Below are 18,552 nucleotides of genomic sequence, written 5' to 3'. Positions count from 1 at the left end.
GCCAGGGGATTGTCAAGGGCGGGGGAAAAAAGGAGACATATGTAATACTTTTTGTAATACTTTAAGCAATAAAACAATAAAAAAAATAAAATTGTATGCCTGAAACTTATATAATGTTATCAAACAGTTACTCCAATAAATTTAATTAAAAAGACAAAATACACAGTATGGCAGACACTGTTAGTTATCTATCCATTATCCACAGCTTTTTTTCTTCCTGGCCATTAGAATTCTAATTTTGTTGCTGGAAGCAAGGTGATAAATTGTAATTAATTTAAGTAATGACAATCCTGTTGTTTTCCAGTTACTCAATGTCCCAGTCTCCCTTGCAACTAGCGGTGGTCATATAACCCAGTTCTGGTCAATAAAATATAAGGCAAAGACTGCTGCAGGGTCTGTGGGAAGGTACAACTGTGGGTGTCGTTACAACCATCTTGTAACCATGAAGAGACAAGCATGGAGCAAAATGCCAACATGCTAAGGATAGTAGAGCAGAAGAACGTAAGAGCTTGGGGTCCTCAACCAAAACCCATTACTATTTACCTCCAGATCCTTGTTATGTGTGAAAACCAAATCCTTATTTGTTTAAGCCTCTATTAGGACTGGTAATAATATAGGAACAGTGTTGACACTGGTCACCAAATACAGGATTGGGCAAACGTAGGTTTACAGTTGTTCATATGGAAAACAATACAACAATTAATAAGTAATAATACAAGAATAAACTCTGCTTTGTGTACTCACAACTGTAAACCTACGTTTGCCCCATCCTGTATACTTCTAATCAGATACATATATATCTTCTGACCTAGCCATTCCTGTGTGTGACTCCATCCTAAATAAATGAAAGTACCTGTATTTAGAGATGTATATATGATATTGTTTTGGGATGCAAAGAACTAAGAACAAATTGAGTGTCTATCAATAGTCATATGGCTGAATAAAATGGAGTGTATACACACAATTAAATGTTATATAACTATGAGAGAATAATTTAGACCAGTAATATTTTCAACTGGTGTGCTGCAAGAATTTTTAAAACATTCATTACCTGGCTGCTTAGTCAGGGGCACTGATCTCATTTCCCTTAGATTATCAAATAAAAAAATGACAACAGCTAACGTAACAATAGCTGTCTGGTGTGAATGAATCAAAATTACACCTATTTTTGGTCAGATCAGCCAAAAATATATGTTTGTGTGCACTGCAGAAATTTAGTAATTAGTTTATGTATGCCATGAGTGAAAAAGGTTGAAAATAGCTGATTTAGACTGATGTCTATTGACGTTGAGGGATGTTCATGATGTATTATTATTACGTAAAAAATAGCAAATTGAATAGTTAAAATTTATAATATAATCCATTTATTTGTGAAAAAGTTCTGATATGTGTATAAATGTTTGTATAAGTCTACACAAAAGGGTAAAATTGCCTGCAGGAATGAGGGAAGTTACATAATTGAGTAAAACAAGCCTAATAGAAAAAATAAGCTGCTCTATTATTAAACTTTATTTTTGTTGATCTATGAAGAAAAGCATCTGTGATATAAATGATATTGACAATTATGTTTTAAATATCAAATTAAATAGAAGAAATATTTTTGTTTTCTCATAGTTTCTTATTCCTTCTTTGTAGAACATGAATTCCAATATTAATTCCCCCCGTATCGATTCAAAGATAGGTTTCATTTTCTTTTAATGTGGAGGAAACTGAGCCAGGTTATTTCTTGTCACATAAGTTTTCCAAAGTCATAGTTTCTCTAGAACAATCAAGGCAAATCATACATTTGAGGAACTACTTGTGAATGCTCTTCAGTCATTTTGAAGATATTATCTTGACAAAGAAAAATACCAAGAATTGATTCCATTTTAATCGATGAGTTTGAGGTGGAGACCTTTCCTCAGATGCATGAACGATGTAATTTCTCTCCCCATAGTTAAAATTGCATTTACATCAAGACACTAGTTAGCCACATAACCTCTGGGTAGTGCAGCAGCCAGCCATATTGTACAGCCAATTCATTGTGCATTGAACTGTCTGGGTCAAGCCGGAGTGGGAATCTAGTACATAGAGTTAATTATTACATCCATCTTGTGTTCTCTTCTTACTCTTTTAGCAACAAAGACATTCCTGGGGAATGACACAACGAATTTAAATTCCGCTTCCTTGCTGAGTAATGCCACCGTGGAAGTAAGTTTCATAAGATAGTCCCATGTTAACATCAACATCACAGCAATTATGCTGACTAATTATGACCTGTCTACATTAAACTTTTCAAGAATGTTCTCAATGCAAAATAATTTATTTCCCAATGTTGTCTAACGTGAGCACATGTCCCAAAATTCTTATGTAAAAAACTGCAAAGCCAAAACCATTAACACCTACTGGGTTCCATGAATAAGCATAGCTAACCATATGATATTATTCAGATTTATGCTCTCATCAGTTATAAGAAAAATATGACAAATTATTAGTTTTCAACTAACTTGTCCTGAATGTTTTGAACCTGATTTCATCATGATGAGCAACAGTATTTTCGGCAAATATATATTTGAGACAAAAACAATCAAAATTTCAGTCCATTTCTTTAGTTCAATGACTTTTTCAAATGATTTGTTTTTTCCTTTTCTATGTAATGGGGTCTTTAGTTGTCTTTTTTGTTTTATTAATAGCTTTATTGAGATGTATTTGATATACCATAAAATTCATCCTCTTTAGGTATACAATTAAGCAGTTTTTAGTATACTTACAAAGTTGTGCAACCATCACCACTAAATTTTAGAACACTTTTAATGTCCCCCCCCCCCAAATGCTATACTCATTAGCAGACACTCTTTTCTGCTCTCTCCTAGCCCCAGACAATAACTAATGTATGGATTTGCCTATTTTATATATTAGATATTTCATGAAAATAGAACCACATTTAAAAAACCCCATTAACAGTTGGTGGACATTTGTTTCCCCCCTACTTTTTAGCTATAACAAATAATGTTGCTATGAACTTCATGCATAAGGTTTTGTGTGAACATTTTAATTTCTCTTGTGTCTATGCCTAGGAGCAAAATTTCTGAGTCATATAGTAACTCTATGATTAATAATTTGAGGAACTATTTCCTAAGTGGTTACATCGTTTTGCATCATACCAGCAATATATGAGGGTTTCAATTTCTCCATTTCCTTGCCAACACTTACTATTATCTGATTTTTTAATTCTAATCATCCTAGTGGGCATGAAGTGGTATCTCACTGTGGTTTATTTGCATTTCTCTGATGATTAATAATGCTGAGCATCTTTTCACGTGCACATTGGCCATTTATATGTCTTTGGAGAGATGTTTATCTAAATCAGTGATGGCAAACCTTTTGAGCTCGGCGTGTCAGCATTTTGAAAAACCCTAACTTAACTCTGGTGCCGTGTCACATATAGAAATTTTTTGATATTTGCAACCATAGTAAAACAAAGATGTATATTTCTGATATTTATTTTATATATTTAAATGCCATTTAACAAAGAAAAATCAACCAAAAAAATGAGTTTGCGTGTCACCTCTGACACGCGTGTCATAGGTTCGCCATCATTGATCTAAATCCTTTTCCCATTTTATTTATTTTTATCATTTTAAAATATATTTTTATTGATTTCAGAGAGGAAGGGAGAGGGAGAGACAGACAGAAACATCAAAGATGAGAGAGAATCATTAATTGGCTACCTCCTGCAATACCCCCACTAGGAACTGAGCCCACAACCTGGGCATGTGCCCTGACCAGGAATTGAACCATGACCTCCTGGTTCAAAGGTTGATGCTCAACCACCAAGTCACACTGGCCAGGCCCTTTGCCAATTTTCAATTAATTTGTCTTTTTATTGTTGAATTATGAATTCTTCATGTATTTCAGATACTTGACTGTTATTATATATATGATTTAAAAATATTTTCTCCCATTCTATAGACTATCTTTTTATTTTCTTGATGGTGTTCTTTTATACACAAAAGATTTTAATTATTTTGGATTCCAATTGATCTATTTTTTCTGTTGTTGCTTGTGCTTTTGGTGTCCTATCTAAGAACCATTTTCTAGCCTAAGTTCACAAGATTTACTCCTATGTTTTCTCTAAGAATTTTTATAGCTTTAGTTCTTATTTAGGTTTATGATCTATTTTGAGTTAATTGTTACATATGGTATGAGATAGGGGTTCAACTTTGTTTGCAGGTAGACATCCAGTTGTCTTAACACTATTTGTTGAAAAGACGACTCTTTTCCCATTGTATTGTCCTGGCACCCTTATCAAAGATCAGTTAGCCATAGGTATATGGCTTATTTCTGGACTTTCAATTCTATTCAACTGATCTATTCTTTAAAGCAATTTTAGCTATCCTTGTGCCAGTGCCATACTGCTTTAATTACCATTCCTTTGTAGTTAGTTTTGAAATCAGTAACTGTGAGTCCTCCTACTTTGTTCTCCTTTGTTTTGCTTGGTCCAGATACCCTGTAATTCCATATGAATTTTAGAATCAGTGCATTAGTTTCTACAAAGAAACTAATTGCTTTGAGTCTGTGGATCAATTTGGGGAGTATTGCCATCTTAATAATGTGAAGTCTCCAATCTATGGACTTGGGATGTGCTTTGGGTGTGTTGGGAAGGTTCTCCATGGGGGTTCCTGGTAGGCTTCACAGAGATTGAGGTGTAAACCTATTCTTTTTTAAAACCTGAATTTATTGGGGTGACATTGGTTTGTAAAATGATGCAGGGTTCAAGTGAAAAACTCAATAAAACATCATCTGCACACAGCATCATGTACCCATCCCCCAGATTGGTGGAGCTGTTCCCTTGCCCAGCTCTCAATTCCGTCTTTCTGACTTCCTGAGAGGGCCTCTCTCAAAGGACTTGAACTTGCCACAAAGACTTCATGGCAGCAGGGGCTCCTCTCATCCTAGGTTAGCTGTGCAGCTGCACATCAGAGCCTGAAGCTTCCATTGGAGCAAATGTACTGAAAGAGGACTTTCCCCCTCTCTCCTATTTCCCATTCAGCATAAATGTCGCTATGTTTTAATTCCCAATTTCAAAATTTGGCTCCCGGAAAAGCCACCGCCCACTTGTGTATGACCTCAAGCTTTAGCCATATGGTACTCAAGGCCCTGTTGCCACAGGTGTTTTCTCACTTCCCTGCCTCTGATGATCCCACTTGAAAGGAGGCCCAAGCTTTCAAGAGTGCTCAGGGGCTAACATCTGTTGGACATTAAGGATACCCAAGTATGGGCCAAGGTGGGATGCCCTGGGTGGGTATGAGGTACTTGCAGCCCCAGGCATCAAACCTCTCCTATGCCATCTGCTCCCTGGGGTCTGGTATATTCCAAAGGGTGATAGGGACTGGATTAAATCACTGGGAGAGATTTAAAATAATGCCCAAGGTTATAAAAATAGTAAAGTATAACACGGGGAATATAGTGAATAATATTGTGATAATGATGTATGGCACCAGATGGGTCCTAGAATTACTGTGGTGATCATTTTGTAAGGTATATAAATGTCTATTCACTATGTTGTATACCTGAAACAAATAATATGTCAACTGTAATTGAAAAAATTAAAAAAATGCTCATGAAAGAAAAGTTCCAGTCTTGATTTAGGAAAACAAAAGTTCATTCCTTCATTTTTTTTTCAAACAAGGTACAGTACAACTGAACAATGCACATTAATGAAAAAATGCAACTGCATTTTCTATTGCTCACTACTCTTTAAATAATTCAGGTATTAAGGAAAAGACTGCTAATCACATTAATGCATTACAGAAATCAAAATTAACTTACCACACAAAATAAATTAAAACATTAAATATTAACCTTTTCAGTGCAACATATACAGAAGTCGGAGTAACAAGTTCTAAAAAAAAAAAGCATCAGGTTTGTATAATAAAGAGAATGAAAAGTTGAACACTTCAGTCAGTTATTACATTAGAAAGAGGGGTCGCTTTTCAGTCCTGTGTGTGTGCTTACCACCGGATCTTTCAGAGAGTCTGGTAAAAATCAGTGGCTACAGAAAATAGGTCTTATGTTAGAACATTAAGAGCAAACATAGGTGTTTATCTGTTTCTGTGATGTCCCCCATGGTCCTGGGCTTTTGAATCATCCCCCCTACCCCTCTCTACTGAGCAGGTTGGGAAAAATCAAAGCCCAGATCCTACTAAAAGGGTCAGGGTCCCCTGAGCAGTGTTGGATTCTGGTTGACCCATTCTTGCCGAAATTGCCTGGAAAAACACCAGTAGCCCATGTACACTGAGACAACCTGGCCCTGGAAGACCTGGTTGGAGATGCCAGACACTTTTTTCTACTTGAAGAGAATAGTCTCCCAAGAAGCTCTAGAACCACACTCTCCCTTCCCTCACCAAAGTGGGTGGGGGAGTGTCAATCCTACCTCCCCCTCCTTTCTCAGGAAAATAGACTTGGGGGGCATTCTGCCCACCTCCTCTGCTGGAACACAATGGCAAGCTCATAGCTTGTTTTTTCCACATGTGTCTGGACATGTTTTCCAGATCAGGATTGGCTGCTGTATGTCTCCAATCTAGAGGACAATGTTTTCTGCTAATATGCTTGAAGTTATGGCTTGTAGAGCAGGTTCCATAAAAGACGTGGAAGCATCTCCTCCCCTTTTAAAAATGGAGTCTCCTCATTTTTCCTGAAGGAGACATGGAAACAGCTGTGCTTCCCACTCCCAGGAGTGTGGCTACCTATCAGGTCAGGGCTTGGGAATGATTCCCTGATCATTATGAACACTTGGCTTTCTAAAAAGCAAGGAAACACAAGGAACCCGCAGAGATGGATTAGAAGATACATTTTTATCCTGAAATGGGGGCATTTTACAGCTAACCAAAGAGGTATCCATGCCATAAAATGGCTCAGGGATCCAAAGCTTGTTGGCCATCTGATTTCTAGAAATTACCTAAAGAAGTAAGGCTGTGTCATATCCTGGGAAGTGGACAAAGGTCCAACCAGGCCTGCCTTGACCCTGAACTCGGCTCCAACTCTTTTTAGGCCTGGTTTGCAGAGGACTGACCCCAGAGGCATGTCTAGGGAAGCGCCCATTCGAGCCTGTTCATTGCATGCTTGTACAGGCACAAGGAAGGGGGCACTGGCAGCTGTGACTTCTTGGATCTGAGGACCAGGACATTCACAGACACTAAACTCAAAGACCCTACAGGGGAGCAAGAAGGTTCCCTCCACTTCCATCCATGTCTTCTCACACCTCTGCAAAAGCTCTTGGAAGCCTAAAGACCAGATACCAATCCTTCCATTCACTAGTGAAGAAAGCCTCACAAACATTTTCACATCAATCCAAACCTTTTAAAGGCAACCAGACCTCAAAGAGTCTCTAAAAGACTGGGGAAAGATCATCCTAAAGAAAAAAATGTGACCTCAAGTTAACAAGTAACACTACTCCACTTCCATTAGTCTCTTTTAGACCATTCAAACTGTCAGAGGCTGAGGGGAAAAGTGAATGCACACTGGGGTCTATAAGCTGGCATCAACTGGATTGGTCTCTGAGCGAGATGCTACATATATCAGCTTCAGCCCACATATCTGTAGGACTGGCCCAAGGAATGCAAACTTAGACCTATTTTCTTTTATAATTAAAACCTGTGAGCTGTGTCAATTACATGGTTAGGGGCCAACTGGTAAACAGATCCTATTTCTGCTCTCAGTGCTTTGGGTGTACCATGATTCAATAAAAGTGCCGAAGTTAAGACATGGGTCATATAATTGTCTCAACTGTAAGAAAGGGAGAGAAGATTCATTGAAATAGACAGACTAGGGAAGAAGAATTAGGGGAGGACAAAATTAACTGGTCACTGTCAGGATGTGAGGAGCTCAATACACTGAAGGGTTAATTGGTAGAAATCTTTCATTTTTCCGAATATTAGTGAAGAAGACTTTCCTCATGTAAGGAGTTTGTACGTTGTTTCATTGTTATTCAGGTCCCGAATTTTAATGAGAATTCCTAGGGATGAACCCCCCCACTACTTGGCAGGAGGGAGGCAGTGCTTCCCACAGGCAGGCCAGTGGGTCAGAATGTACCCTAATGCCCAGGAGAACTATTCCGCCTTTTTCTGAGGGGAAAGTGAGACTCTCACAGTAGACATGGCTTGTTAGAGTTTTTGTTAATAAAACCAGCATTCCGGATGAAAACAAATCATTGAAATATTTCTCCTCATGCTTAACAATAGAAAAGTTAAATTTTTCCTTTTAAAAATGAAGTAACAAATCAACCAAGTGACAAAATGGAAAATAAATGACCAGTCCCCCTTTCATGAATGTGGCCCCAAATGCCCGTGGCTCTCAGAGGGCTCATGTTAATCTTTGAGCAGTGTAGCAAGTCTTGTGTTTAACCCGTGCAGACCCACACACAGGAGCATTCTTCCTCTCTCCCCGACTGAGATGACACATCTATGCTGCTGGATTGGCTAACCTTTCCACAGAATGTATCCAGGGGCATTTACCGGCTTTGTGTCTTAAAGGGCACAATGTCTGAACCCCAATCTTTGCTCCCATCAGCAACTCAACCTCTGCTTCCATCTCTGTACCTTCTGGGTAGCTTTTCCTAAGCCTCAGCTGTCCCAAAGAGGCCAGACATTTTTAATCGGTATAACTCTGCAGCCAGCAAGACATCCATCATTAATGTAGAAGTCTAAAAGAGTTTTTATGCTTTTTACATTGACTTGAGAGATTAAAAATAAAACCATCATCCAGCTAATAAATAAGAAGTTATCTCCAAGGGTGGTGGTGACTTGGGAAGGTCCTCAATATCGCGTGTCTGTGGAGGACGTTGGGCTGGTTGAGGGTCTACTGGACAGAGGACAGACGCAGCTCTTCTTAAACTTGGCATCCTCCCATAACAACAAGCAGTTACCCTTTCTCCACCTTCTTCCCCAATAAATGGATGAGAAAAAACTGTAACAACTATAGGAATCTCCGGTGGTGAGCAGGATGCATGCTGTTGTGGGTCCATTAAAAAGAAACACAGCCTGGCATCCATGAATGGTAGAAGACAACTACTCCTGGACTCAGACGCTGACTGACACACACATCTTGTATAGGTAAACGGGAAGTCCACCCCTTGCAGTTCTTTTTTGACCAGCCTTTAAACTGTGATCCACTGATTTCTTTTCTAGGTCACACTGAATAACCCCAAGCAGACAGGTTCTTGACAGAGTTTTGAAGGAAGGCCCACACAAGACAAGAGGCTGCACAGGTGATTGCCGGCAGAGTAGGAAGGTCTGTCAGCACGTCCCAGGCATCCCTTGCTGGGCCGTCCAGAAGAAGTCCATTCTTCATTAGGGCTGCCCCAGTCACTTGGCCAAATTCCTCCTCTGGGCTCTTCAGACCACTGCGAGGAAGGAAAAACAGGTTAAGTTCAGTGGGCCAGACCCCAGCCACGCTGGCCAAACAGGCTTGAAACAGAAACTTAGAGATGCATCAGCCAAGGTCACCAAGTTCTCTTGGGCACTCAGACCCAAGTCCAAATTCTGCAGGTTCAACCTCAGGGGAAGCAGCTTCTGAAACTGTGTTTTCAGTGCCAAAGAAAAGGCTGACCAAAAGTGAAATGAGTTGTGGCAGAAGAGAAATGGGGATGCACCCTGTTTTGTGGGCCTCAATTCAACTGGAAGTGATTTGACCCAGCATGTGGCTAGCTCCCTCATAAAGTATGGTTTGGTGGGCAATTCATGAGCTGGTGTAGGGTTCTGGTGGTAGGATCACTTCCCCTATGGCCATACAAGAAAGGACCCATTTGTTTCTCAATGGGTGGGGGGCCCTGAGGGCATATTCTGTGGCTGTAGTGGTGAGGCAGCATGGACCTCATTCCCAGCAGCTCCCCAGTCAGCCTGAACAACTTCCTACCCTGGTCCCTCTCAAGGTCCCTGCGGAGATGGGGAGGTATGCCTCATCTCGGAGACGGGCTTCAGTCTCAGTGGCCAGATCTATCCCCAGGCTCAAGGCTAATGTTCTCTCAAATGTGGTAGAGAAGAAGTAATAAGAAGAAACCTAACTCTGCTCAGAATGACTCTGCTGAGGTGTGGACAAATGGTACAAAATTTACTATGAATTTTCTTAAAAGGTGTAAATAACTTTTTTATTGGTGCTAAAAGACAAAATAAAATTTACCTCCAGTAGCTCAATGGATGGCCCCAGAAGTAGTGGAAGAGAGATGTGAGTGAGGCCTTCAGGGGCCTTGGTTCTCATCCTAGTGCCCTCTCCGCCCACGGACTCATGGTGGGACCCAAGAAGGCCTTTGGCAGACTCAGTTTACCTATTTCACCCACAAATCCTCCTCTTCGTTAAGGCTATTTTGAGGATGAATGGATTAGCATCCTACCAGATCAAAAGAACTGCCCTGGCACAATTACAGTGGTTCTTGAAATGAAAAACAAATATACGGTGCTCCTGGGCCTTCTGTTCCCTCCAGGTCAGATACCATGAGATTTAAGAAACACAGCAGTTGCTTTTCTCCCTACGCTCTCCATGCAACCTTGAGCTTCTGGAATGTCAACTGTTTATCAGAGAAGGACACCTTGGGTGGATCAGCCTGGGGCAATTGCCTCCTGACCCACTACTTCCTATAAAGAAACTTTTATGACGGGTTCTATTGGTCTAAATAGCATTGCAGAAAAATGGCTGATGTGAGATTTCTCAGAGCTTGTCTGGATAAAGGAGCAATTTGGCTCCATGAGCCCCAAGCTAGTGATGCTCAGATGCGGGCTCCTGAGATGTGTGTTGGCTCACGTCTAGATGACCAGTCCACTTTAAGGATGTTGGAAAACATGCATGAAAGAATGAAAAACGTAATGATGGTCACAGGATCTAAGAGTTTGAAGAGTCCTTAGAGACTTTCGATAGGAGAATCGCTCACTCCACAGATGAGAAAAGGGAAGTGATTTTTGTTTTTTTTTTTAAGAGAAAGAAATGAACATCTATTGCATATCCACAGTTGGGGATACACGATACTAGATGCTTAATGTCTGTACTTATTTAACTTGCACAACATTTTAAAATAAGAAAACTGAGGGTTAGAGACGTTATGTAACTTGTTAAAAGTCACACAGTCACCAGTAAGGATAAAAGAGATCCCCTTTGAGTAAAACACACTTTAGGCCAGTGATGGCGAACCTATAACACGCGTGTCAGAGGTGACACGCAAACTCATTTCTTTCTGGTTGATTTTTCTTTGTTAAATGGCATTTAAATATATAAAATAAATATCAAAAATATAAATCTTTGTTTTACTATGGTTGCAAATATAAAAAAATTTCTATATGTGACACGGCACCAGAGTTAAGTTAGGGTTTTTCAAAATGCTGACACGCCGAGCTCAAAAGGTTCGCCAACATTGCATTAGGCTAAACTAAACCTGACTTGGTAGATAAATATCATCTTTTCTCCCTTTTCCTGCTTCATCCTCCAAGAACTTCTGCCCTGACCTGGAGAAGGTGTCATTTTCTCCCCGAAGGGGAAAAGGCCCCTCCTTGATGCAGCCCCTTACCTGTTTCTGAGTGGCAGCAAGCAGGCCTTCCTTTCAGGAGGGCGCTGGGCTTCTCGTGCTGGCAGATGAGGGCCCGGCACCACTCACAGTATTTTCGGACCTGGCAGCAGCTGCAAAGACACAGAGAACACGGTCGAGGCAGGAGCCTGGCAGGAGCGCCCAGCTGGTGCAATGTCTGCCTGAGGGGCCTTCTGGGCAGCTCTGGGCTTTCAAGCAACCTCCTGTGGGGGCCTCCAGAGGGACAGACACAGCAAGGGACTGAGGGCCCGGCTGGGTGGTGGCCTTTAGGGCAGATGCTGGCCAACAACAAAGATACCCATTGACCACCCCAAGGCCCCACCTCTGTTTGTGCAGCTCTGCTCAGGGCAACTGGGCTCCAGCTTGCCCGACTGTCAGAGAGGCCCAGTCACCCACCCATCTGCCCTCCCCATAAAGCAGCAGAAGGGTAATTCCGTGAGTAGGACTGGGACAGTGCAGCCGCTTCAGGCTGGCAGGGCTGTGAGGGCTTGGGAGGGGGGCAGCCCTCCATCAGGTATTTCCAGCAGCAAAGCAGGGAATGTGGATGGGCTGAACTGACTCATGGAAAGAACGAGAATGAGGCATGGATCTCAGTGGCTTTGAATCCTTCTCTGAGGACTAACATCCTGTAGTTGGGGCAAACCCAACTTCCTGGTGAACCTGTGTTACCCAGAGTCCTGAAGCATTAGGGCTATGACCACTCCTGCCTCCTTGGGTGGGCAGGAAAGAACAGTTTGTAGAGTTAGCGTGAAAAAAGAATCCGAGAACTCACAGAAGGTCAGAGGAGAAGCACTAAGTCATACATTACCTAGAGACACGGATGGCTGTTTTCCATGGAAGTCCCATAGAAGACTTCATTTCCTAACCTTAATGTATATATAATCTATGAATCCACTGACCAGGGCTGGGAGAGATCTCTTGGCTGACATGAGCCCGAGAACAGACAAGGAAACAAGCCTGTTTCTGTGTTTCCTTCCCACTTGGTGCCTGGTAGCAATTCACGATCCTCAGCCCTGGGAAGGTTCCTGGGACCCCTGAATCTCTGGGCAGCAGACTGAGAAGGGGCCCTGCAATACTTCTGCCCAACCTGTTCTGGCACAGTGGCCAGCAGTCTGCCTGGACGGGTCCCTCCTGAGTTACACAGTCCAGGTTGGGACCAGCTCATCCCATGCTGAAGGCCTTGATTCCAGATCTGTCATTGATTGCTGTCTTGCAGTCAGCTAGCCAGGCGGGCTTGCCCCAGTCACGCCCCAGCTAGGAGTGTCCCAGGACAGTGAGAGCAAAGTCTCTTTATCTCTCTGGCAGGGGATGAGTTGGTCCCAACCAGCTCTGCAACTCAGTATGGCCCCCTGCCCAGGCATCTAGCAGCCTGGCAAGCATGAGGGCTTAGTCTCTGGCTCAGAGATTCTGAAGTTGGTATTTGGCAAGGATGGGCTGGCAAAGGACAGAGAAGTGGGACTGGCTGCCTCCCTGGGAATGAGAGAGGCTGTCCAGTATCCTGGTTTATTCTTGTCTCAAAAAATCTGGTGAAAATGAACTTTTAAGTCCCTCTAGAGAGGCCCACGTGGGCACTCAGTCTTATTCTAAGGCTCTAGGACCCTCCTTGCCACAGAAATAGGACTGTGAACGTGATGGGTGAGCGCAGGTAGCTAGCCAGCCATGAGAATCGATGCCAGTAGTCCATTAAGTTGCTACTGCTCCCCCAGGGAGGGTCTTCATGAGTGGCAGAACCTGAGCTCTGCCCCAGCTTGGACCAGGGCTGCTTGTCCACTACCTACAAACATGTTTTTCCAAGACAGACGGGAATGGAACAGATACTGCTAGGAGAGGAAGGAAAGGCCAGCCCAGTTCAGACCTCATCTCTCACCACTTAATGCTGGCTTATTCCAGGAGAAGGATGTGAGCAGGTTGTGGCTACTGTCAACGAGCTGGGGCTCTAAAGCCCATTTTATTCATTGCCAGAACCAGGGAAGATATGGGCAAGCAAATGGGGGTAAGAAACATCGGAAAACAATCTCTAATGGTCTGGGCTCAGGAAGGCTTCCTGGAAGATGCAAGGTGGAAACTGAGTTTTGAAGGATGAGGAGGGCAGAGAAGTGCAAAAACGAGGAAGGGCTGTCATTAACTTGTCATAATAGTAACAGTGGCCTTCGACATGGCTTTAGAATTTGCAAAGAGCTCCTGCCCAAATGAGGCTGGGAGCTGTTTCCAGTTCACCCTGGGGCACCTGGATGTTCTATCACGAAATAGTGAAGGCTCCAAACCCAACAATGAGAGAGAGAGAGAGAGAGAGAGAGAGAAATATTGCCTTTGTTCTTCGTGGCTTCCAGCAGTGCACAGGCCCACTGCTGGGACCCTCCCAGGACATGTGCCCTTTGACAGCTTGGCTGTCACCAAAGTTCCTCTTGGCTTAGCTGATACCAATCAGACATCACAGCAACAAACTGCTGAGGTGACCCTGTTATCAGGGCATGCTGCAGATGTCCCTGGGAGGGCGGGAGACCTGACCTTAGGGCAGCAAATACTCACTGTATCAGCACACACGTGATGATGAGGCCAGCCAGGGCCACGACGGAAACCACCACTAAGGCGGTGATGGCCTGCTTCTTCTGGCTGGCGGCCACCACGGCCAGGAGGTCTGCATGCTCACAGCGCGCTCCGACATACCCAGAGTGGCAGCTGGGAAAGAAAGGGACATCAGCACACTCTCCGGTAGAAGGCTTGTTTTCCCCAACTCCTCAGGGAAGGCTGGGCTGAAGGGACCGAAAGCCCCAGGAAAAGCCCAAAGGGACCCCTCCAGTAAAGTCACCCCTACTTCTCTGCACAGGCACCTCTTGCTTGGAGAATGAGGGGTAAGGAACCAGCTTTATCACGTGGGGATGAAAGGTGCTACTGAAGCACTTTATTATTATTGTCACCAAGCCAGCTCTTGGGGGAATGAAGGAGGCAGCAAATGTGTTTATGACACGGAGTTCATTTTGGCAGTTCATAAAAATTCAGGTTATTTTTAAACCAAATGTGTGTATTCAGAATTTCTGATGATGAGCTTAAGAAAACACACTAAACCAGCAGGAGACACAGGCTGTGGTTTGCTTATCTTCTTTAAGTTTAATTAGCTCTGCAAGCATTTACCTGGTGGCCCAGCACATGAGGCACGTACTGACATTAGAGCTAGCACTACTAACTAGTAATTGTAGGACTTGCGAAGCCACTGATCTCCTGTGAACCCTGGTCCTCATTTCCAACAACAGCTGGCCTTTCTCCACTAGAGGATTAGTAAGGGCACAAAAGAGGTCATGTTCGTGAGCTGCGTGTAATCTTTAAGGGCAACATCAACACAAGCCACTTATTACGGGCATTGCTACTATTCAAGGCTCTTTGGCAGCATTCATTTCAGTAACAGCCTCCTCCTATGTGCTAAAGGCGAATGCTGCTTCTTCCATCTCGCTCTGGCCTGTCCTACCCACCTCCATCCCCCAGCCCGATTCTGGGGCAGCCACAAGTGCTTCTCACGTGATGATTCCTTAGGACATGTTCTACCCATAGGAAGAGATGGCCATTTTCTGATGCAGGCATTTCCCCTCTTCAAAGCATATTATTCTTTTCAATAGAAGATACTTAGCTTACACATTGGTCTCTTTGTCGGGGGTGACTTTCAAATTGTGATGAAAATGTTTGATCACCTTGGCCTTCTCAGGTGGGGAGCCTTCCTTCCCACAGGGAACTTCCCAGGAGCAGCCTTGCACCAAACATCACACCCTGGTTTTAAGTTTTGTTTTGTCCCCCCTCAGACATGGCAATGATCGCTAAACTTTTGATTTTTAAGAGTACTTTTTGATGAAGTAGATAGCCTGCCACCTTCACTTTTAGATTAAAAGACATCTGAGGAACAAGGAAAAATGAAAAGGTGGTGAAGGGTCGTGGTGTGCCAGCCTATTGTGCCAGCGCTAGCCTCAGAGGCATTCCATTTGTGAGTCCCCTAAACCTGTGCTGCTGGCTGCCAGACCCCACATGCCAGAAGGGCCCTTGGAGTTAGGTCCTTGGATAATGAAAACCCTCGTTTTGGGAATATAATGCTTTTTCATTATAGCCTATTTCATTATAACTATTTCATTATGATGTTAATGAACTTAACTCTTATTTATATCAATTAGCCTATGGCAACATTGGTTTCATTATACACCATTTCGTATAAAGTCTTAGAGCTTATCAATGACATTAAGTGAGAACTTACTGTACAGTACATTTTCCAGGAGCATAGGTTTTGCTCAATGTTAACAAAAAATCATTTTAATGTTAAAGAAACAGATACCCTATGCAGTGGTCGGCAAACTGCGGCTCGCGGAGCCACGTGCGGCTCTTTGGCTCCTTGAGTGTGGCTCTTCCACAAGATACCCGTGCGGACGCGCACATACAGTGTGATTGAAACTTCGCGGCCCACGTGCAGAAGTCGGTATTTTGTGGAAGAGCCACACTCAAGGGGCCAAAAAGCCGCATGTGGCTCGCGAGACGCAGTTTGCTGACCACTGCTCTATGGGGTTAAGTAGATGCTGGCTCGCGAGCCGCAGTTTGCTGACCACTGCTCTATGAGGTTAGGTAGATGCTGCAAAAATTGCTGATTAAGACTACAACCTGGGATACCATGGCATACAAGCTTCTGTCTGTAACACTGCTTAACAGAAGTCTTAACACTGGCACTCTTTCTCCCAAAGCCCAACTGTTATCTATCTAAAAAGGTATGTTTTTAGTTTGAATTCAGGCACTTGCTTTTCTATTAAGGGTTATTTTACATTTAGCATGCCCTTTCTCATTTAATCCTTGCACAGAAAAGTCAAGTCATTTGGTTGTGCCCACCCTGCTAGGGAAGAGAGAGAAATTCATACCCAGGTCTGCTGACCCTAGAGTCTGGGTTCTTGCTCACTCACCAGGCTGCTTCCCCTGCATACTAAACAGGTTGGGAAGAGAATGCCACAGATTAAGCTCTTGATCAAACCTGGCTTTTGGCTTAGACTCCAATCATGATAGGGTAAAAGATCTGAGGTTCCACAAGGTTGAAGAGGGTTTTCATTGTTTGGTAATTAAGGAAGCTGAGGCGGGCCAACTAGGATGGAAAATGCCACATAGGGATCGCTATAGACCCGAGAAGAAGAGAGCAGGCTCTTGAACAAAGTGGAAGAGGGGGGATCTCTAGGAAGACGACTCTTCTTGACCAAGGATCTGGACCACAGAATTCTGAATGAGAACCCTGGCTCTCACACACTTGGGCTGGGAAGGAGAAGACCGAGGGGCTATGGGACGGGGCAGATTTTTTGTTTGTTTGTTTGGTATCGATAACAATTATGTGAAGGCAAAAGTCAAGAAACGGCTCACCCTATCGGTTGTGAAAACAAAGTCACTGGCCCCTTCTCACTAGGGGGAAGCTAACAGCAGACTGGACTGGGGGCTGAAAGGCGATGAGCAGCAGACGTTGGCGATGCATAAGCTAAGCTGTCAGTGTCTAAAGAGAACCCTGCAAAGGGTCCCTTCTCTGGCCCACACCCAGATGGCTCCCACCTGAGTTTTGGGTTTCCTCCATTTGGTATCTGACACCCTATTTCTGCAGGGCCAGAATCTACCCTCTCTACTTTATTACCCATCACCAAGGTTCCAGCTAATCCAAGTTGTCCCACCCTCCTCACTAGTCTAGTGTCAAATAAACACATGTCCAGCACATAGGCACTTAGGACACACTTGCCTAATGAGTGAATACTACCCTCCCACTTGCCCATTTCAACTCCTATTACCTTCTTTGCCTGGACAATTATTATTCACTCTCCTCCTCAGATTCCATCTCAAATACTACAGTCTCTAAAAAGATGTAACTTACAGACACAGTCACCCATCCATTCATTTTTCATAGCTCTTTCCATGGCTCTCCCTTAACCTCTCATCCTCCTCTGAATGCCTTCAGGACTATGCCCACCTCTCTGACTGCCCTTCCACTAACCTCACTGTAGGGCAGACTCCATGCTCTTGTGGGCAAGACCTAGCTCTACAAAAACTGGTGAACCACTGAACAGAATGGGCTGGGGAGCCTGGGCTTTGTGGCGAATTGTTAGATTTCTAACCAGGAGTTGCAGCCAAGCCAATGGGACTTCTCTGTAGACAGTCTTAGTGCAGCTTCCTCCCAGAGAAGAGTAGTGATGAGGATTAGCATAAATATTTGTGAAAGGTCCAGGTTATAGGTGGTTGAACACCTATGAGGCAATTTCATGTGACTTGAAATAGTCCTCCTTTAATCTTCAGGCTGTGGGAGAGACTGGTCCTACCACCTCCTCAACCACTTGATTCTGAAAACCCTATGAATTAACAAATGAATGCTGGGAATTCTAAGAAATCCCATTTAAATAAGAGCGGCAGCCAGGTGCTAATTACAGCACCTATCATTTATCAAGGCAGTAGGCTAAACTCCTATATGAATTACAACTCCTATATGAAACAGCACCTATCATTTATCAAGGCAGTAGGCTAAACTCATATATGAATTACAACTCCTATATGAATTACCTATTATTATTATTATTATTATTATTTTTAGAGAGGGAGGGAAAGAGAGAAACATTGATAAGAGATGAGAAACATCGATCTGCTGCCTCCTGCACACCCCCCAAGGGGATCTAGCCAGCAACCCAGGCATGTGCCCGACCAGGAATTGAACTGGTGACCTTTTGGTGCACAGGATGACACCCAACCAACTGAGCCACACCAGTCAGGGCAAATTACCTCTTAATCCCAACAATCACAGAGCATGTAAGGTCAGGGCTATATTTACCTTGTTTTGCAGATTAGGAAATGGGAACTTCTAGAGCAGTGGTTCTCAACCTTGGCTGCACATTAGAATCACCTGGGAATCTTTTTAAAATCCTGATTTCTGGGCCTCATCCTCCAGAAATTCTGTTTCTTTGTTACTAATGTTGTGGCCCCACCCCATAACAAAGAAACAGAATTTCCAGAGGATGAGG

The 18,552-nt window shown here is 43.2% G+C and overlaps 1 protein-coding gene across 2 annotated transcripts in view; it reads right to left on the bottom strand.

The window, feature by feature from the left end:
- Positions 1–5,626: 5,626 nt before the first annotated feature.
- Positions 5,627–18,552, bottom strand: part of TGFA (transforming growth factor, alpha) — a 93,923-nt gene continuing 80,997 nt past the window's right edge. For both annotated transcript variants that reach the window (XM_014540937.1, XM_014540936.1), the window contains exons 4-6: positions 14,081–14,230; positions 11,534–11,643; positions 5,627–9,382 (exon numbers count right to left, since the gene is read on the bottom strand). In XM_014540937.1, the coding sequence (XP_014396423.1) occupies positions 9,375–9,382; positions 11,534–11,643; positions 14,081–14,230 (268 nt within the window). In that variant the 3' untranslated portion in view covers positions 5,627–9,374. The remainder of the gene's footprint in view (positions 9,383–11,533; positions 11,644–14,080; positions 14,231–18,552) is intronic.

This window comes from Myotis brandtii, unplaced genomic scaffold, assembly GCF_000412655.1.
Source record: "Myotis brandtii unplaced genomic scaffold, ASM41265v1 scaffold251, whole genome shotgun sequence".
Classification (NCBI taxonomy): Eukaryota; Metazoa; Chordata; class Mammalia; order Chiroptera; family Vespertilionidae; genus Myotis; species Myotis brandtii.
The sequence above is the reverse complement of the archived record's forward strand: the minus strand, read 5'-3'. Positions and strand labels throughout refer to the sequence as shown.